At 39.6% G+C, this 20,690-nt stretch overlaps 1 protein-coding gene across 9 annotated transcripts in view; it reads left to right on the top strand.

Annotated features, from left to right (window-relative positions):
* The window catches only part of LOC309603011 (ubiquitin-associated protein 2-like), a 103,318-nt gene that overhangs the window by 30,668 nt on the left and 51,960 nt on the right, over positions 1 to 20,690 (top strand). For 5 of the 9 annotated variants that reach the window (XM_082337281.1, XM_082337280.1, XM_082337279.1 and 2 more), the window contains exons 5-10: positions 2,405 to 2,558; positions 4,344 to 4,421; positions 12,916 to 12,970; positions 14,169 to 14,272; positions 19,373 to 19,432; positions 20,516 to 20,568. In XM_082337281.1, the coding sequence (XP_082193407.1) occupies positions 2,405 to 2,558; positions 4,344 to 4,421; positions 12,916 to 12,970; positions 14,169 to 14,272; positions 19,373 to 19,432; positions 20,516 to 20,568 (504 nt within the window). The remainder of the gene's footprint in view (positions 1 to 2,404; positions 2,559 to 4,343; positions 4,422 to 12,915; positions 12,971 to 14,168; positions 14,273 to 19,372; positions 19,433 to 20,515; positions 20,569 to 20,690) is intronic. The other 4 variants (XM_082337284.1, XM_082337283.1, XM_082337282.1 and 1 more) reach the window with 1 other exon arrangement.

Raw genomic sequence — 20,690 nt, 5'->3', positions numbered from 1 at the left:
TTCTGTTCTGTCCCCTTTTCATTTATAAGAGTTGAGGTCATCTAAAACACAGAAGTATATAATACTGAGCGAGCTGGCAAGTTGGGAGTAGAAGAGGGCATCTCACTTTGATTAAATGTGTCTTGGTAATATGCTGGTTTTGTGTTCTCTAGTACTTCTCATATTTGCTATTTTCTAGTTGAAAACAGTTTTCTGGTTGATAGAGAATGTTAAATGCTTTCTTACTTTAGCAAATTGTTATAAGTGATCATGACATGGAAGAAACTTTCTGAACTCATTTATCAATTAGAATCGACATATCCATATGTTCTGCTCTTTTGACAAGTCCCTCTGAACCCACTGCTCTCTGTGACAAAATGCAACTCAGAAACAAATACAGAGAACTCAAAGGGCTTAAGGAGGAAGGAGTAATAATTGAAGGGCATGAAGAAATTTATTCTTCTGTATGGAAGTCTGTGGGCCTCCAACTTGAAGGGTTTGTTTTAAGGCCATTATACTCCAGAACAGTTTAACCATGGATTTGATGTAAAGTTGGAAGCAGAGGTACTTCTGAATGCAGATTCCCAAATCTCTTTCTAATTTGTTCTCTGCTTTGATGCACTAGAAGGTTTGTTTTTTTTTTTTACCTCATTTGGAAGATGTGTCTATCCAGTTTGAGGAATTAGAAGAGCAAGGAGTGATAGCTAGAATGTCTTATTTATAATTTCTTTGGTACTGTGCCAGTTTTTTTTTTTTTTTTTTTTTTTTTTTTTTTAATGCTGTGATCTTTAAGGTTTTATGCTGTGCGACTTAGTCTTTATGGAGACTTTTCGCTTGCAACAGTTGTGACAGTCTGGCTTTGGATAGATAAGAGTCTTGTGGATGAAAGGACAGAAAGGCATGTTTCTTTGCCCAAGACTTCTGTTCATTTAACTTCCTATAGCTGTAAGATCCATTTTATGCCTGACCATGTTTTACTTCCTAAACCTTTGAAGATAGAACACAGGGGACCTTTCAGATTATTCTTCTTTCCATCTAAGATCAGGTCAGCAGGAAGGCTTCTGTTACACATTTCTGAAGGTCAGGCCCACAGCTGTCATTTGGGTTGCCTCAGGTATTGTCAGCTGAAATTGTAATCAGTTAGCTTCCTTATGAAAATAGGCAGCTTTGACAGTCTGATGGATTCCCATGCCCAGAGGTAGCACCATCCTGTGTCTTAAAGGATGTGCCCAACTTCTCAAGGCTTTCCTCAAAATTATATTGTGGGAAAGCATGAATCTGATGCTTTCATAGTCATCCCTTTAGTGATCCTTCCCAAGTCATCTAAAACCTTACTAAGGAGAGGCTGCTTCCTCTTAAGCTTTGCAGGATCATCCAGTTTTGAGTATTTCTTAAAACAAAGATCTTTTGGCACCATGGCAATCAGTGAAATAATAGTGTATTCTGAACTATATGGACTTGGTTCTTCAGTTGTCAGTGCAGTTGTTTTTTCTCCTGTGAAGTGTCTTTCAGGCTCTAGGAGGGTTAGTGTGTAATGGAGTTACATGGGCTATGGCAGGTGAAGCCATATGATAGTTCTTTGCTTTGCAGCTATGTCTCAATAAACTAACCATGCAATTGCGTAATATATGAGGTGCTGTGATATTCTTAGCAAGTGTTTTAGTAACTTTATTTTCAACTCCTACAGATAGTCCTATGGAGCTGATATGATCCCTGAATTTATTTTAAAGAGGGAGTTTAATATTAAAGCTGAAGCCTGATGTTTGAACTGTGGTCCCTTGTCTTGTTTAGACATAGTTTTTCCTGTGTATTGCTGTGTGTGATCAGCTGCAGCTGTTAAGAGTGGATGGTCTGGCTTATCATGGCCCCAGTTTTCCCAAGTTGTTGTTCTGCCATTCTGTCTCTTGGTGCTTGAATTCTAGTATGTCTAGATAAATGTTTTTTCTTCCCCTCCCCGCCCCACCTCTTAGGCCACGTACTTATTCTCATCAGTCTCTTGTTCAATGACGCTTATAAGCATTTTTTCATTTCCTTGGGAGAAAAAGATGTCTCTGTGCATGTTCCCTTGCTAGATTTATGGAGGTAGTTGAAAGGGAAACCGTTGCTTGCTTCGCAGATTTTCTGCGTTGTGGTTTTATCTAGGCTTCCTTGAACTAGTGAAAGTCCATTAGAGCCATAAATATTTGAGATTCTCACATTCCGTAAGACAATCCAACTTCTAAAACTTGTTTCTTTATCGTCTCTTCCCAAAAAATACAGCCTGCGTTTATATCTGTATCAGTGTAGTTTGCAAGGTATTACGTATGTGACAGTATGCAAATACCTGTTTTTTTCCATGAACTAGAGGGGTGTGAGGTGGAAGCCTGCATGAGGATCTGTCTCTTCCTTTTTGACTTTTGTGTGTAATTCTGTTCTACCCAAATAGACTTCTTGGGAGACTGTAGGGGGAAAGAAGAAAAGCCTTGGAAAGGAAAGCTCAGAAAACAAAGAGAACAGAGAAAAACGAGGGGACAGAGAAGTGAGCCGCGGACGGGGAATTTCCAACAGACGGGGAAGAGGAGGCAGCCGTGGCCGAGAGTGTATGTATAGGGGTTCATTTTTAAAGATTCAGACACTTTTCTTGCAGCTGAAACTGGCTGAGTCAAGAGCGAATGCTTAATGGAGTAAAGTCCGTCCGAGCTATCGCTCAGCACTGAAGGGATCATAACTTGTTTGTGCGACAAGTATGCTTGATCTGTCTACGTGACTTGGTTTTGGCATGGTCTGTGCTTGTTCAGGGACATTCAATTTAATTTAAATTTCTGTCGTTTTTTTGGTTAATTGATCTTGTACAAATTGCTGTTCTTTAGGTAAGTTTTAGAATTGACTCTTTATAAGGCTGCTTGAGAGCAAGTATGCTGCTGCACAGCTGATACACTTTTTTGTTTCTTTTAATGAAAAAATTATCCAGCTTTGACTCCATCTCCTTTTATGAGTGGGAGAACCTGAGGATGTTCTCATCTTCTCATAGGGGGAATGAAAAGACTGGGATCATTATTAATCTCTAGCGTATATTACTCACATAAGCCAACCAAAGGTGAGTTTCTGCAACAGAGAGAATTCTTTGTGAGTTGAAACATTTAAAAATTTGCTACAGTTTATACAGGTGGAATAATACATTGTACAAAAGCAAACTGATGTGTCCAGGTTAGATAGAATCACATTAGATCACCCTTGGATACACGTTACTTTTTTCTCTAAGTCTTACCAGCAGTATCAAAGCTGTATACGTTGCCTGTAAGGGCCATACAAAACACTGATAGATGAGCAGACAAACCTGAATGAAAACAATATGTTTAGCTTTTCACTTTAAAGCAGGAAAATTATTTATAATATTAGCCAACTCTTCTAATTCATTATTGGAATATATTCAAATACTGTGCCAATAAAGACATTGTGAATCTTTGTAGAATAGAGTAATGTCAAGATAGGAAAAATTATTAATAAAACTTGCAGCTATGCTTAGAACAAATTGAAATCAGATCCATCAAAATGAAAGTGAGGGGCAGAATTTTTGCCAGAGCCAGATGCTGCTTGTCACTTTTTGTAAACTGGAATTAAAGATTTTTCAGATGGTTACGAAATCTTGATATTTTCTTCCCAGCTTTATGTCCCAGCATTAATGATTTTGTTGCTGCCATTAGGAGCAGTTGTGCAGTACAAAATCTTGGCAGTGTTTTAAGTGGCCAGTCTTTTTTTTTTTTTCTTCTCCTTTCAAGGAGCCAGCCGTCTTTCAGAGTACCTCCTCAGGAGTTTTGCACAAAATACTTAAGTTGCAGTGCTTTTCTAATGCCTCACCTTCACCCAGGCATCATCCCTCTGATTTAAATATAGAGGAGAGCTTTTTTTTGAAGTTTCCCTGGTTGTACATTGATGTGGTATGGGCAGACGGGAGAAGAGTCGGTGTTCTTGCTTATCCCTTATTCTTTCGCTGCTGCCACCCAGCATGTTATCAGGGAAGCATAGTATGAGGCACCTGTATTTCCTACCTTGTTAAAGAGGTGAGGCCATAATTAGTTTAATAGTGTAGGCTGCAAAACATGGCACCTTTTTTTTATTTTATTTTATTTATTCCAGAAAAAAAAAAAAGTGTATCTGCTGAGGGACATTTCCCTCTTACTAGATATTTTGCTTCCTAATTGTCCACTGCAAGGTAAACACAACTTGCTTGTAGCTAGGCCCCCGAAGAAGAGGGGTGACTGAAATCTGTTGACCAGCCCACTTCAAAGTCTTCCCTTTTCCTCTGGGGTTCAGGTTAAGCAGATGGCTATATTATCTCATATATGAGTCTCTAAAGCTTCTCTTAAGCTGTCCTCTCTCCACAGTTAGAGCTGAAGAGAATGGAGTGGACAACAATCAAGGAGACAGGCCTTCAGACCGTGGGAAACGTGGCCGTGGGAGAGGTGAGATGGTGGCATTGGTGTGGGACTGGCTCTGATTTCATGTCGTGAAATGGAACTCTCCCATTTATTTCTTTAAACACTTCTTTTTAAGCATTTGTTGGTTATCCTTTGATTCCATAAGCACTTTAGCCACCTTTAATTTAGGTACATACCCCTGCCTTACCCCTTGTCATGTCTTGGTCTCAGAAGAACTTAAAAGAATTGACACAAATCACCTTTATGGTAGATTCCTGTGTAGCAGGCTGGTGTGCTCTGGCTATGGAGAGCTGTTTTCCCAGATTGACTTATGCTAGCCTCCTGTGAGTGGGAGTGCACTGGGCTCCTCAGGATATACCTTGGCAGCAGGAGAGTACAAGATTCCATCTGTAGGGCTCTCGGGAAGGGATTTGATGTGTACTTGTGTTGTTTCTTTGGGGTGGATCCAGTTGTCAGGCTTGCCTTCTGTTTTCGGTAGCCAATCAAAGAAAGTACAAGCCACCTTACAGACTTCCTGGTATGAGAAGGAATTTGGCATGGGAGAGTTGATGAGGAGAACTGTGGAAAAAGAATACTGCAGAGTCTTAGGTACAACTCCGATCCTATCCTGTAGAAGAGAGAGGAAAGATACTGATAATGGATTTGATGTGGAATCAAGGGAGGTGTAGTTGGTTTGGATTTTCACATGTTGGAGTGGAAAGAGGCTTGTTTTTTCTTAGAGCAGGAGGAATGAAAATGAGTAACCTAGGTAGAGTGCAGATTGTGTGGGGAAGTGGGTATTAAATGAGTTAAATTGATAAAGTGCACAGCAGAGCTAATGTACTTAATAAGTAATGTCTGACTCGCAAAAAATTCTGCCTTCAAAGGACTCCCTTGTCTTTGGAATATCCAGTAACGAGGCATTCGAAGACAGGCACATCCAACTTCATTGTCTCCAGATCTGCATCTTGAAGGAGTGGAAAGATGCAGAGATACGTAGCTTCCAGAGGGTTGCAAGAATGACTCGGTTGTGCTCTCTAGATGAAAATCACATGTCTCAAGCTAAAGCACTTAATCATCAGATCAAACTAACATATCTGACTGAAGAAACAGGAAAACTTAACTAATTTCTGTTCACTGGCTTAGTGTACACAGTATTACTGTATCTCTCTACCAAATAATTTAGACTGTACATTCATGTGAGCAAAGTATCTTAATGAAGTGTTCTCAACTGTCTGTGATAAACCTGTTGAATGACTTCAGGATCATTATATTATGAGTGTGTGTATTCTGTGGCAGGAAATACCTAATTTAATTTTATAATGCAAGCCCTTGAAATCTGCAGGGAGTTGTATAAAGCTGTATAATTCACTTTGCAGTATTTCAGGGATGCGTGACCTTCTTTCTTTGGATATTAGTAGAAATAATTAAAAAAAGCTTCCTGCCGTTTCATTCAGTAGTCTTTCTTTTCTGTTACACAGAATAGTCAAATGTGGGATAAAGTGCTTAAGCTGAAAGTAAATAGATTGCTGGTAATCGCCACTGAATGCTTTAGGAATGTTTCGTGCAGAGTGCGTGTGTAGGAATCTAGGCATTGGATACAAAATTAGGGGTCAGCTAACATCTGAGCAACGCACTGTCTCTCTCTATTTTAAGCTACCTTCTCAGGCAGGAGTTATCTTACTGGCTGCTTTCTAGGGGAAGATTTGCTGGGCCATAGTATTACTTCTCCACTGTAGAGCAACCTAATTTTCAGAAGCGATATGCACTGAAAATAGCAGAAATGGGCTTGACACTGGGGTGATAATGTGCTGTTTGTTGAGGGGGATACTCCGACATGAGTATTTCAGCCTTGGTGCTGTAGGCACTAGCTTCCTTGTGCAGTAGATCTTCCGTTAATGACTGTGTGACATTCCTTGCAGCTTTATAGGGTAGCGGGTATACAGGGTACAAACACCACTGGTTGCTGGTATGCAGGAGATCAGGGATTTGAAGTAGATACACACTATTGACTGATTAACAGAAAGCAAAAATGCATCACAGGATATGTTTCAGGACACATCCCAGCTGGGATTGCTCTGCCCTTAATTTTTGCTTGCTAAACTGAGGGTGTAAACTTTGGCTTGGAAAGGAGTCAAGGAATTTCTTTTTTTAAGATGGCCTTCCCATCTGTCTGTCTTTTCAGAACTGAATTTCTTGAATGAGCTTAATTTAGATGTAAAAAATACTGTAATGGTGATAAATAGTAATTGCATCAAAGCAATTATATTTGTGTGTCGGTATTGCGAGGATTTGTAACTGTCTGGAATGGGATCTCGTGAAGGAATAATGAAGGAAGATGGTTATGTCTTTAGGATTGTCAGCTCTAGAAATGTTTCATTTGTGTTTTAATGAGCTGCAGTGTTATATACAAATTGACAAACTTCACAGGCACAATTTTTTTTAATGCTGCTGTTTTTTACTATTCTCGCATCTTTGATTTTAAGTGCAGGTCTGGTTCTGCCACTGTTCTCCACCCCATGTTGAAAAGGATGCGGTAGAGCTAGAAAAGGCTTTTGAAGGTACTGGGAAGATTGCGTTTATGGGGTGTGAGGAGCAGGCATGCTAGGACTTCTCTGCCTGGAAAAGAGAGGGCTGAGTGGCTGAATGGTAGAGATCTATAAAATTTCTGTGGGGAAATAAATTGATCACTCTAAGCAAGTATGCAGATGAAGGAGTATTAAATGAAATCAGTAGGTTACAGGTTCAAAATGAACTTAAGGAGGTGGTTCTTCATAGATGTAGTTAACCTGAGGAATTCCTTTCAATAAGATGTTGTGGGTGCTGAAAATTTACACACAGAGAGACTTGACGATTTCATCCTAAAAAAGAACCACAGCAAGAAAAAGAAAAAACACTGAGGGTTTTGATGTGTATAAATTATCTTTGGCTGACGAAGTCTGAGCCACAAATGGTTGAAGACCAGGAGAGTGTCCTGAGAAACTGCACTGTGGTTTGGGTTCATGTACTCTTCCCTAGATATCTAATTAACCATAGCTGATAATGAGATAGCAGGTAGGTGCACTTTTGGACTTGATTCAGCATAGAAATTGTTACCGATTCATGTCTAGCAACTCTCCTGGTTTGCAAAGTGAAAATGGATTTGTCGCTTTTACCTCTGTTCCTCTATTCTCCTCCTCTTCATTCTTTCAGAGCAATGTGAGCATGCCATAAATGTGGATGCTGACAGGGAATTTTTTTTCTAGCAAAACAGGAATAAAAATGAAAGGGAAAAACATGATGTTTTAATTTTGAACTTAAACAGCATGACAAGGAGCCTTTCAAACTCTTGTTTTTTCTGATGGCTGTATAAGAAAGCAAAGCAGCTTACCGTTTTTGTAGATATCTGACTATAGTCCAGCTTGTATTCTTGATCTCTTTTTTTGTTAACGTTTTTTAGATAAGAAGTATGCTATCCTTGAAAAAATTGAGCTTCTGTAACCAGAATTGCATGTCTAAACATTTTCTTGTTTTAAAAGCTTAGCAAAGTTGGCACAGGATATATTTTGGATTTCCTTTGCCAGAACTAGTAAGGATGTGGGTTTTTCTAAAACATGAATGTAGAGCAGACCTTCTGGAGGTCACAATCTGAAGTCTGTTTAGTTTTGCTGTAGTTGGTTCTGCATTGGTTAAGAGGCTGTTTGTGTCGTGTAACTTTTTTTTTCCTGAGATTAACCAGAACTTAGCTTTAACATAAGTTATTTATATTCTTTTAAGCATAACTTTAGAGTTGAAAGTTTTCTGCACGTGCTTCTAAAAATGGTTACTAGAGTACGTGCAGTGTATAAAACTGATCCAATGCTTCTAGCTTTATGATGACTAATAAGAAAAAAAGAGATTTGAATTATTAAATATAACTTCAGCGTTTGTTTTGGTAGTTAGGAATACCTAGAATACAAACTTTCTATACTTAGCCTCCTTATCTCTTCCTAAGGCTTAAGCCTCCATCACCTCGGTGTCTGCTGGGAGGATGGCTGGTTCTGCGTTTCCAGAGCAGAGACCAGGGCTGTTCAGTACTGTGTAGTCAGCGATAAGCACAAATCTAGGGTGTTGCCTGCCCTTCCAGTCTGCATTTCCTTTGCTTTCAGCTGTTCTTAGGCCTCTTTCTTAACCTTAAAGTGTCTTAATCTAATTTAAACCTGTCAGTGTGAAAATCTGAGTTTTGAAATAAAGGACCAGTGTTGCAGTGGAAGGATTTAAGTCTGCAAGCTCAGGAAACTGGATTTCCTACAGAATAGGCTATTAAGTTAATGGGCTAGGCCCATCCGAATTGTGGTACTACACACATTTCTCATGTTCCCATGTAGTGTGCATTTGTTTTGGGGAAAGAAATGTTGTGAATGAGACAAACAATTCTTTCCGTTCATGGACGGTACCAAAGTGAAGACGTGATTGTGTGATTATGAGTGCTTTGAACTCCCAATGGGTTTTAGTGGAAACAGAAAATCTCACCACCTGCCTGGGTGTAAGTGTTGTTCTTTAGAATTCATTCCAGAAAAGAATAATGTAAATTGAGTAAGTGATAGCTAATGTGAACCTAGTCAACTGAGGGAGATGTGTTGGAGAGCAGGAGGAAAACCCCAGCCATACAGAACTGAACAGTTACAATGTTACAGGAAACAAAAACATCTTTTAAATAGTTCATCGTTTTAAATGATGTTGGATGAGGGTAGTGGCAGGAATGTTGATCAGAATCAACTTTAAACATAATTCCCCAGCCCTGGTTTCCTGGAACAGAAATGAGTTAGCAATGCTGCCTTGATACTTTAGGCTGTTGTTTGTAGATCCGAGTGTAAAGGAATGTGAAGAAATGTTATGAGGGTTTATATGAAGCAGGGCAGTAATTTTGTTATTTGCCTGATGTCCATCATTTGCTTTTGCGCTCCACGTGCTGAATGATTGTACGAAAAATGTATTTCTTTAGACTCACTAGAAGATTTAATGAGCTACTGCCAAGCCACTTGTTCTCTTTTTGTGGGTAGATAAAAATGTTGATAGAAGAATTACCACAGAAAAAAGATTTTTTTTTTTGGTAAACATTGCTGCTATCTAGACCATATATGCGCATCTTTTTAGAGTAAAGTTAAAGTGATACTTTTTACATTACAAGCATAAACTGGCATTACTCCTGAGAGGAGTTGGTCCTGTCTGTCTCCTGGTGCATTTGAACTGTATCGGAGGATTGATCTAAGTTTAAAACTAATCAAGCCAAAAAAGAAAAAAAGAGGGCAGGCAGCATGGTAGCTGGGGACAACAGTTTTTTTTGGTGGCTTATCCTGCTGTAAACATGACTAGTTTTCTGGCATTTAACAAGCAGGGAAATGGTTCAGAGGGCTGATCCAAAAGTGAACTAATAATTTTGTTTTCTGGTAGTGGTTTTGTGCTCACTCACTGGTACGTGCAAAACCATCAGTGCAGAGCTTGTGATTGCTGGTGAGGAAGACCTCAGTTGTAGTAGTTCTGATTTAAATGGGTTTAATTTAATGTGGGATTGCATGCTCAGAATTTGGGCCCCTGCTCTGAATTGCAGTGTGAAGCCCCATTTGCTCGCTGACCTTTTAGTCGCTGTTAAAAAGTATCAAAAGTTTGCAAATACCTGATGAGCATTCATAATTGCTTCATGGCTAACTTCTCTGTGTTAGAAGACGGTGCCTTCTAATTGTTTTAAGGCCATGTTTTAATTTTGGTGGCTGAGAGAAGTAACTTTCTTAGCATGAAAATTTAAGGATATATTAGTGATCTGGCTGTGTCACAGAGAATATCAGCCCTTCCTACTGGCATCTTGCATTAATGACCATGATGTATGAAATTCCGCGTCTGAATTAGGGTGATCTTTCAGTGGTGAGTATTCACTGTCCCATATTTTGAATTTGTTCTTCGTGTCTTTTCTAGCTTTGAATGTACTGCTTTCTGTAACCCCACTGGTTTGGTACTTCCCTTTTGTCTTCATTAGAATGCTTTTTGTGGCATTTGTTGATTAAACTTAATTTAATTCCAGTTTTGACAGAAAGCATAGGCACAGCTTCATAAAGTTAAAGGGATCTATTTGAAATTCAAGTTCAGGATTAACTTTCAAAGTGATCTGGTATAAAATAACCCATGCTGGCTAGTAGTCTAAGACTGTGCATGGAACTTCAGGAACAACACGATTTCTTTCTAGCAATTTCTAAAATTGTTAGAGGTCCTTATTGCTGTTCTTAGCCAGTAGTTTATTGTGCCTGTGCTGGTATGGCACCTTACATATGCCTTGTTTGATAAAACTTCATCTGCTGTTTAATGTGCAAAGGTTATTCTTTCAGGCTTTTGCACTTGGAAAGCTGGGGAGACTTTCCTCCTCTTCTAAAATCTGTTTGTACATTCATGCTAGCTATTCCAGCTAATCTCTCTGTACCTAACCTCTGCCTCACTCAAAAATATTTCTGCTTGTCTGTTTGTGATGCGCAGCTCCCAATCGGTCTTGTAACTGAGCTAGTCAAAAAACTGTTGATCTCTTTTCTGTGCATCATTAGTTAACAGTGTGTAATGCTGTTTTGATAGCTGTAAGAAGTAAATTTATTACATAGGTGACCCCTACAGTGTCCCCAAGTAAACTTGTTTAGCTGGTTCTACTCAAAATTATTTACCGGGCAGAAAGATAATCTGGAGTGCACTGACTTCTGTGTGTCTGAGAGCTGTGACCTCATTATACTGTGGATCAGCTTCACAGATTGGGGTTTTTACATGGGCGAAGGAGAGAAGAGCAGTAGAATAGGTAGGCTGAGCAAGGAGGTTCAGAGGCTGAGTTACAACCGGTTGGGTAGAGTGGGGTCTGGGGCGGTGTTGCTTATGGCAGAGCAAAGAGCACAGCTCCACGCGTGGGCTTGGTGAAGAGGGACAGTGATTGCTGGGTTGCAGCTGTTGTTACCTCTTTCCTAACCTCTGTCTGACTTCTCTCCAGCTGACTGGGGAAAAAGAGCAAAGAGGGGAAAATGTAGAGATAGCAGGCCTGGCCTAGTGTCAAGCTTTAGTTCTTCTGTGTTCTTGTCCCACCAAAATACTGTGTGTTGCTGGATGGGAATCCTTCCTTTGCAGGTTTCCATGGTTCCTCTATAGCTAGCAGTTGTCATCTTGTATAGGATATACCTAAACTCTTTCATCAAAATGAAGGTAAAGCTATCTTGCTATTTTGATGCTTCTAAGAAGTCCTTGAATATGTAGGTAGTAGACATTTTAAAGGTCCAGAAATGTCTCTTAACACTTGGACAATGAACTAGGGCAAGGGGAAGAATGAGTGGTGAGGGGAGGGAAAGGAAAGTCATTAAAATAGGAGCTTCCTAAACTGGTTTTACTAGGTCCTGGAGCTACTGCTCTGATTCAGTTTAGGTGGTCCCCTGAAAATAAGGGGTAATTTTGATCCAAATTCAAACAGCCTATCATGGGTAATTCTGATGTTTGGACAACCAGTGTATTGGTGACTTATAATCATAACTTTTGTGCTCTTGTAAACTTGTAGTTGCTTGGCGACTTAAAATTAACACATAATTTTGTCGTTAAAATAAATATTGCTTTGTTCTCAGTTTGCAGCTCTTGACCTCCTCCTGTTCTTGTAATACAAAATAATATTCATAGCCTTCCTCAAAAAGCCCAACAAACTGGAAAAGCCTGAGATATTGAGGTCCTAAAAAAGGAAAAAAAAAATCTATGTAGAAATATGCTGCATGTAAGAAATAGTTTCTAGCAGTTTATGTAGATGTGCTTTATGGATGGTTAAGCAATACAAAAAATTTCATGCCTTGTTAGCACTATGCAACATGCAAAAAGAAAGCCGTCGAGTGCATCAAGAAACTTGTAAACTGAGGCTGGTCACCAAAATTGGAGGCAACAAGTATTTTTTGTTTTTAAAATAGGAATGAATATTCTTGTGAGTGATAATAAGGAAGTTGTTTGAGTAATTTGAATTGGGTGACTTTCATGTAAGTAACTGATTAAGGGGGAAGCAGAAGGAATGTGTGGTTGCAGGTTGGCGAATGCACAGGAGGGCAGGGGGTGGACAGGTGGGGTGAGTCACAGAAGGAAACAAATGGAGTATTTAAATTTTCTCACAGACAAGGAGTGACAGGGAATTTCTTGAGAGATCAGGGTACGCAGGGAGGCTGGGATTCTAGAGCATCTTAGGCAAGAGTGAGAAAGAGACAAAATTTTGAATGATGTCTAATGATTTGGCAGTCGCAGTCTCGTGTGGAATGGGTCTTTGGGTAAGTCCTTTTCTTGGTGTTTGGAGCTACTTCACTAGATACAGAAAAGATAAAGAATTGCAAGTCCTAGTGAAACATGTAGTCTTAGACAAACTGTGGCTTACTTGCCTGTGTTAGGGAAACAAATTCTCCTGTGAGGAAATTTGGGAAGTAAATGATGTTTAACTACAGTGGTTTTCTTCTTCAACCATAGTATTTTCTAATGTGACAGACTAGTGATTGGCGGCTCCTCTGCTGCTGCTGTTAAATGGTGTTTTCTCTCCTAGGGTTTGGACGTGGCAGAGGGAGAGGAGCGGGGAGGTTTTCAGCCCAAGGCATGGGGTAAGAAACATGCAGAGCACAGATTGTGGCAAGGATCAAACTCAGTGGCAATATTAATTGACAATATTGCCACTGTATGTATTAATATTGCTGTATGTTTGATAAACCAATATGGATGCAAAAATTCACAAATCTGTTAGATGATGAATGGATTATTTTTGTCTTAAACCAGTATTTCTAATTAGGCACACCTATATAAACCTTATGTATATTCACTCAATGTTAATATCTCAAACTTGGAGGACCCGTTTGTACCTATCAGTAGTGGCCACATAGTGCCTTGGAGGCTGAAAGTTCTGTGTGGTGCGTATAGTCCTAGGTCAATTTAAAAATAGATTTGTTTCAGTGTAATGTAGAACGTGCAAGTTCTATATAAAACCAGAAGGTCTGGCGATTATAAACTTTCTCCTGGTTTTGAGGTTTCATGCTTTAGCTGTTTGGACATACATGTACCCTAAAACAGAATCAGAAGAAGTTACTCAGCAGCTCTAAAGTTTGTTCTCAGTTTTATTGGAATAACTTGCTTCATAGCAGTGTAGCCTCCACTACTTTCACTCAGCGTTTGCCTTTAATGACATTTCATGTAATATCTGTGATGTCATGATGAACAGAAGGCTCATTCTACTTCTCTAATAATCCTTCTTGTTCATACTTGTAGATGATAAACTGAAAAGAGGTTTTTCTTCAATAATCCTTTTTCACCTTTTAGCTGCATCTGTGTGTTTTGGCATTGGTGTCAGAAGCGCATTCTGAAATAATCTTCCTGATGTCACGGCTCCTGTCCTGCGCAGGTCTGGTGCTCTGCAAGGACATGATACTGGTTTCTCATCAGTCAGCCACATGCTGAGAAACTATCAGCTGAGAGGGGCTTGTCGTTGTGCATATAAACTAATGCTTTATAAGACTGGGAGGAGTAGGTATGCTGTTAACTGCTTTTTCAGGAATTGTTGTTTTAGTTCAGTTCCTCTATAGTAATTTTTTCCCAGTCTACTCACTTTCTTTCTCCTCTTCTCTCTTCTCCCTTTTTTATCTGTGTCTGCTCATAGAGGAAAAATTGCTTTTGAAACCAAAACTATCAAGATAAATTATATGGAAAACAAGATGTTAAATCTAATACAACGTCAGTTAAAATGATGACACTTGTGTTCATTGAATGACCTATGTGTTCTCTTCCATTTCTTAACTTTTAAAACTCTAGGACATTTAACCCTGCAGACTATACGGAGTCTTCTGCCACTGATGGCTTTGGGACAAAATCAGAGATTTGGGAGACTGGTCAGAATGATGCAGATGATGGAACTGGTAAGATGCTTCAAGAACTGGAAGGATTGGAATGAAGACCTGTAGCAAATTGCAGTTAAAATAACCATTCTGTTAGTGTTCAGTTAACTTCTGAAAATGTGAGTACATCTCGCATGACACAGATATTAGTTCATTTTTATAGCTTACCTGCTACTAATGTGCAGAGCACATGCTGTAGCCTGAGTGACTCAGTGGTTAGAATGAAGGGAAGGCAATTCGCAATTTTTTTGTTTTAGTACTAGCAATCCCTTGAGAGACAAAGGGATTTGAAGAGTTATTGGAAGAACCTTGTATGTGAAGAGCTGTTTAGATATCTCAAGTACTGCTTAAGAGCTCACCTAATGTAGTTAAGGAGTATAAGTCCTACTAAAAGTGATTGGTCCACAGGCATTGAGCAATATCTAAGTAGAAGAAGAAAAAGAAAAGAAAAACTGTTTAAAAATGTGAATCCACTCAGTGACACTGGGATGGCTTTGGAAGCCCCACCTGTACAGCACAAGAATGTAAGAATGTGAGTCTCTGGGGTGGAGGAGAGTTCCAAGATCTGCCACCTTTGGGAGAAGAATTATTAGCTAAAGCACAAGTAGGCACTTGAATGGAAGCCAAAAGAGCAGTCTGCCTGTCTGAAGATGGAGGCAGCTGCGTGTTTCTGTATGAAGTTTCAAGTGTGAAATACACTCCCGGCTAAAGGCAAGAGACAGACATAGTTTGGAAAGGAACAACGTAACAGTGGTCTCCTGGTGATTCAGAAATGAAGAACGTGACCTACTTGTCTGTGATTGGGAAACATGATAAAGGTATCCCATATTCTGTGACAGGAAATGAAGACAAAGGAAACCCTGTGTCAGGATGGAGAAATTCATGTATGTTGTTGTCCACATTTGGGAACCACCGAGTGATAGAAGAGAGATCTTTTTTAACCCCAGCAAAGGGTAACTCTTCTGATCTCTTCGTTGCTGAAGCCTACTCTGATGATTTTTCATCAACCCCCGTGTCATGTGTGGAAGGAAAAGACTGATACTGGAGGCCAGGATGTGCTCTGTGGAGCTCTGCTGTGAGCCTCTTGAGATGCAGCTTTCTAAACTTCATACAAGCCATTTTCCACTCAGCCACAGAAGACAATAACAGGCTCAGAGTTTAGGAGGACTTATTAGGCAGCTGTCTTGTCACTCTGAGTGCCTTCCAGTCCAGTGTGGAAGCCTGACACTGGGTATATTAATGGTTATTGAAAGGGAGCTCTTTTGCCAAATACGGCATCTTTCCAAGGAATTACTTTTGAAATTACTTGGTGCTATAGCTCAAACAGAAATGCACCTTTTACTCATATTAGTTTTTCAAATAAGTTTATCAGATAATGAGTTAGAAGGATGCCTAATGGCTTGAAAATTCCCCTAGGAATACTGATACTGTTGTTTGCTCTATGGTAGCGGAGGGCAGGGTATGTTGTCACAAGTATTGCAGAAGCAATAAGGTTAACTAACTAAAGAAAGAAAACGTACAAGAAAGGCAAGAAGAGACTGAATCAGAGGTAGCAAATTCACTGGCTAGTTATTAATGAATGCAACCATAAGGCTGTGGCTTACAAATGACTTTGACTTGTGCTCCGCTTCCCAAGGGAGCTCGAACATTTCGTGACCTTCCCTGTTAACTCTGGGTCGCCTTAATGTGCCTTCCCTATGGCAACATCTGTTCCTTCTTGTAGGCATCTCCTCAGTCTTCAGTAATGGAAGAATTCTGCCTAGGAATAAGAGTAGCTTGGTGTGGCTAAACAGATCCTCGTAAGAGTATGAATGTGTCTTCATGAAGGGTTTGCTGCTGAGGAAGCAGACTGGTGGAAATTCAAAGTGTATAGTGGATGTGTGGAACTTCTTTTTGGATGCCAAGTGTGTTTTTGCTATTAGGCTGTGCACATGTCACTGAGAACTGCACTGAACTTCAGTAACAGCAACTTAAGGCATGTATGGAGAGTTGGGGAGCATGGTATGGAGAAGAAGGTGTGAGAAGGCATTTGGGAATTTTCCCTGGCCTCATCAGATTAATGGTTCTTAGGGGTATGAATGAGTGAGTGTCAGTGTGGGGAGTTCCTGCAAAATCATTTGGCTGGTGGAAATTTAAAGTAAACTAGTTAAGTGTGAATGTTATTTTTGGGTGCTAAGTACCTTTTTGCTGCTAATCTTAATTTACTTTCAGTGCAAATGGAAAAGGCACCATAACTGACAAAAGAAAAATGTGTCTATATAATGACCATAGGAAGAGTGTTTTATTTTGTAGTCTTTCTTCTTTAGACAAGATGTAGGAATGTCTGAAATAAGTCCCTGAGCCAAAAAGAAGAGATCTCTTTAAGAAGAGTAGGCTTTAAAATTGAATCATCTAGTTTTGTCCAAGTGGGAAGTGCTTTCAACTTTGTGATGGAAAGCCTCTTGAGGGTTATTAGAGGAGGCTGCAGCTGGGGTCATAGTTTTAAAGCAGAAGAGAGAGTGCTGGGAAGGAAGATGGAAGCAGCAGCAGGGGGAAGAAGTGGCAGGCAAGGTGTGGGGCTGGAAGCAGGTTGTACAAAGTTGAGCTGTTGATTTGGCTTGTTAATCATAAATAATAGTTTTTAATTGTTTTTTTTTTTTTCCTTAATTTACAGTGCTGTTATGTTAGTTACAAATCAACAGTCCCAGTAATAAATAAGTTAACCAATGTGGAGTTACTAAAGATTAGAATGAGGGGGATATATATGTATGGAAATCCATAAAGCCTGCAGTGAGGTAGTGAAGGATGTCAGATAAGAGTATACACAGAGGAAGAGCAGGATGGAAATTCCTCTCTTTATTCCTCATTACCCAGTCCTATTTCTTCTTTCATCTAAAAACGAAGAAAACAAAATTAGCTCATACTAACCACTTGGAAAATTAGTGTCTTTCATCTGCATTTACATTAAAAAGGAGATAACTGGGCAACTACCTGGAGAAACAAAACCAATTTTGCGTATCAAAATGTTTTCTGAAGACATCAGGCAAATAGAAACTCTCTGTGGAGTTCTGAATATTTACTAAGTGTTTCATCAACATCAACATTTTCAATTAAAAAGAAATACACTATTTGTTTCCAAAATGTAATTGCCCCATACATGCTCTGAAAGCGTTCTAAAACCTTTTGTCCTGAATTGTTGCAGATACCAGAGGAATCGCAGTAGCCTGAAAGAAAGGTGTTTCTAGGTGCACCATTGTGTAATCCTATAGAAAAGCTGGCTGGTTCTGTGGAGGTAAAATTTAGTGTTGTTGGTTGAAATAAAAAGAGAGTAAAAGGCGAATCTTTAATGGTTCATAACATTTAAGTATAATTGTTTTCCAAATAATTCAGCATTGGTTTTCCTGCATCCTAATTTTTATAGAAGTAAAGTACAGCTGAAAGGCAAAGAGAAGGGACAGGTGGGAGGAAACAAAATGACCGATCCTCATCCAAAAGGGACTAAACTTGAACAGCGTGATTGATATTTTCTTACAGGCATGCTGAGTGTTCAGTCTCTTACATTTTTTGTAATGTACAAGTCAGTGGGAGATCCTGAATAACAAATCACAGCAGTTCTTACAGATAAATTATGTTGGAGGTTGTCACTTCTCAAAAGTAGGTTATAAAACTGGTATTGGATTCTGGTAATTTACTGATACCTCTACTTTGATAGAGTTTCATAAATTTTACAGAAAAACTTCCTTTGTTATCTTGATTATGAGCAGCCTTAAATGACTCTGAAACTGAAGAACAAGAAAGAAAAAATAAATTATAGTGTAACTGTCAAGGGAGAAGAAGGGAATCGTGTAGCTTGGAAGTTACAATGAAGTTGGGTTTTTTTTAAGGACTGCTGTAAAATTTGGAAGGAACATTTTAAGGAAGCCTTCAGGTCATTCTAGAATGTGAATGTAATCTGGAAGGAAAGGATTAGTAAGTTAGTTTGGGATACACCAAAATAAAATTATTTTGGGGCTAATATCTATGGCTGATTATTCAAAAAAGGGAAAAAAAAATGAAAAAGTGTGACAGGAAGTGAGGAATGGGAGGAAAATAGCTGAAGACTTACCAAAAACATATAGTGTACTTTTTATTGGCTTTATAACTTTATAAAACTAAACTTGTTACAGAGGGAAACAGGAAAGAGTCACAGGTAGCCAAATAGGTTGAAGTTGCTGTGACAAGGATCCTTGAAAACAGAAAACATAATTTCAGTGGAAACCAGAGAACTCTTCAATTGTGATGCTTTGCAAGGCATGGGGGTGAAGGCTGGGAAGAGGATATATGGAGTTGCAATAATGCCAAGATGGCTTTTGGATGAAAAGGAAATTGATAGCTTGTGGCAAGATCAGACTTAGAATCCCATCAATAGGAGGAGGGCGTTAGGAAGCTGGGTTTAATGCAGAGAAGAGCAGTGAAATAACACAGGCTGGAAGGATTGAGTTGGGAAGGTAGAGTGTTAATAAGCAACGTTAATAAACTTAGCAGCTTGGGTAAACTAATAAAAGGGTGAAGTGTTGTGTTCAGTAAATGCACAGAATCATGTTCATAAGTAGGAGCAACAGATAAATGTTTAAACTGAATATCACGAAAATGTCCCAAATATTATTCCAAACAGGCTTGGTCTCCCAAAGGTGGCGGGGGATGCTCAAGTGTTGGGCTTGATTTGTCTGAGCTCTTTTTGTGTTTGTTGTAGCAGACTCTGAGCTCCATTGTTAGAGTTCTGGCACCAGCATGAGGTTTGTCTTCTACAGAGGCAGGCCTTGCTCTGACTGATGGGAGATAAAAATAAGCAGGGCAAGTACTAGGATGTATTTCTTTGAAGAAGAGATATCAGAGGTAGGGATCCTGTGCTGGTTAGAAGGGAAAGATGATCAGCTGTTTCTCTAAAAACTGCTGCTCATCAGACTTTTCCTCCTTTCCAAAATTTGTGTGGATTAGTCTAGAAATTTGAGGCATTGTAGTAATTCTGCTGTGCTCGGATATGATTATTGGTTATTTTTCAAACGCCTCAATATTTTGCAGCATGTAGAAACCTCCTGGTTAGGGGCTGTTTGGTAACATGTGAGCATGAGATGTTTCAGGCAACTCTATATTGCTCCACAGAGCCAACACAGAGTGGATGTTACCTTGCTCAGGACCTGCCCAATAATTTTGGATTCCAAGGTATATACTCCCTCTCTTCTCCCCACTGTGTGTACATCTTTGTGGTAGGCCTGTTTGCCTCACTGGATTAGTGCCATTTGACCCTCCTCTGCCCACGGCGCTGCTTTGTAAAGGTGGACAAAAGAATGCACTAATGTAGTGATGGCATTAGTACGAACTGGATTTCATGCTGTCTTCAGGGGGCTTGTTTCTGGATGAATGTGTCTCAGAGGGTTCCTGGTTATGTAAAAGGAGATGATTAAAGTAGTAGTTCTTTTGCTTTGTACTTGATCAAAGGTGATGGTAGCAGGAACTTTACTGCTGGTGTTTTCTTCGCTCGTGGTTATGTAGTTTAATTGAAGGCTCTGGTTGTTGCTGGGATAACCTTCCCTATGCTTATGCTGGTGGGCAGGGCCCTTGGTCCATTTATTGCTCTTGCATGTCTGTGCCTGCTGTTTCCTATGGAAGGGATCAGGTTTTTGCATCCGTAGGATCGTTTCCTGTAGTTTTCCCATTGTCGCATGCTGTGGACTGCGTGCTGTGCTCCAGTGTTCGCCAAATAAAATCTGCCACAAATCAGGGGAAAGGATTGGGGTTTTTGTGCCCTGAGGAGAGAGTTGGAAAGGAGCCCCCAGAGGCATAGCTTGGGTCTGGAATTTGAATATGTTGAAATTAGGGTTGTATCAGAGCAGGTGTTGTGGTTGTGTTTTGTGCAGGCTCTGTAGGAATTTGTGCATGAAGCTGGGAGATCCTATGGGAGGGTTGAGTAGCGTCTCACTGTCATTGGGGACATAGGAGGAAGTTCTTCCAATGTTTGGGATTAATCACTGGTTGCAGACATGCATTCATGCAAATTATATCTGATACCATAGTGGCTAAGAAATTCCTGAAATCAGAAATCAAAGGGGAGAAAACCAACAACCCACTCAAAATTTTAAATCTGCAGACCAATTTTCTAGAGCTTCCCATGTTTCCAACCACCATCTCCTTGCTTTGTGTTCCACTAATAATGAAAACAGGATTGCTTATAGTGCAGAAGCGTTGAAATATGACATTGTTCTTTTACCTTGTAATTGTTTTCTTTCCTTCCTCAAATTACAATAGGAGCATGGAAAAACTCAATAGAGGAATGGACAGCAGAAGACTGGAATGAAGATGTAAGTGTACCTTGTTGTATAGACCAATTCGTTATTTACCCTTTTCAGAGTTTCTGTGTTTTCTTCAAAAACTAATTGTTCAAAGTAATACTTTGCTGTATGCATGCAATGATATTTCTTAC

This window comes from Platalea leucorodia (assembly GCF_965183815.1).
Source record: "Platalea leucorodia genome assembly, chromosome: Z".
Classification (NCBI taxonomy): Eukaryota; Metazoa; Chordata; class Aves; order Pelecaniformes; family Threskiornithidae; genus Platalea; species Platalea leucorodia.
The sequence above is the reverse complement of the archived record's forward strand: the minus strand, read 5'-3'. Positions and strand labels throughout refer to the sequence as shown.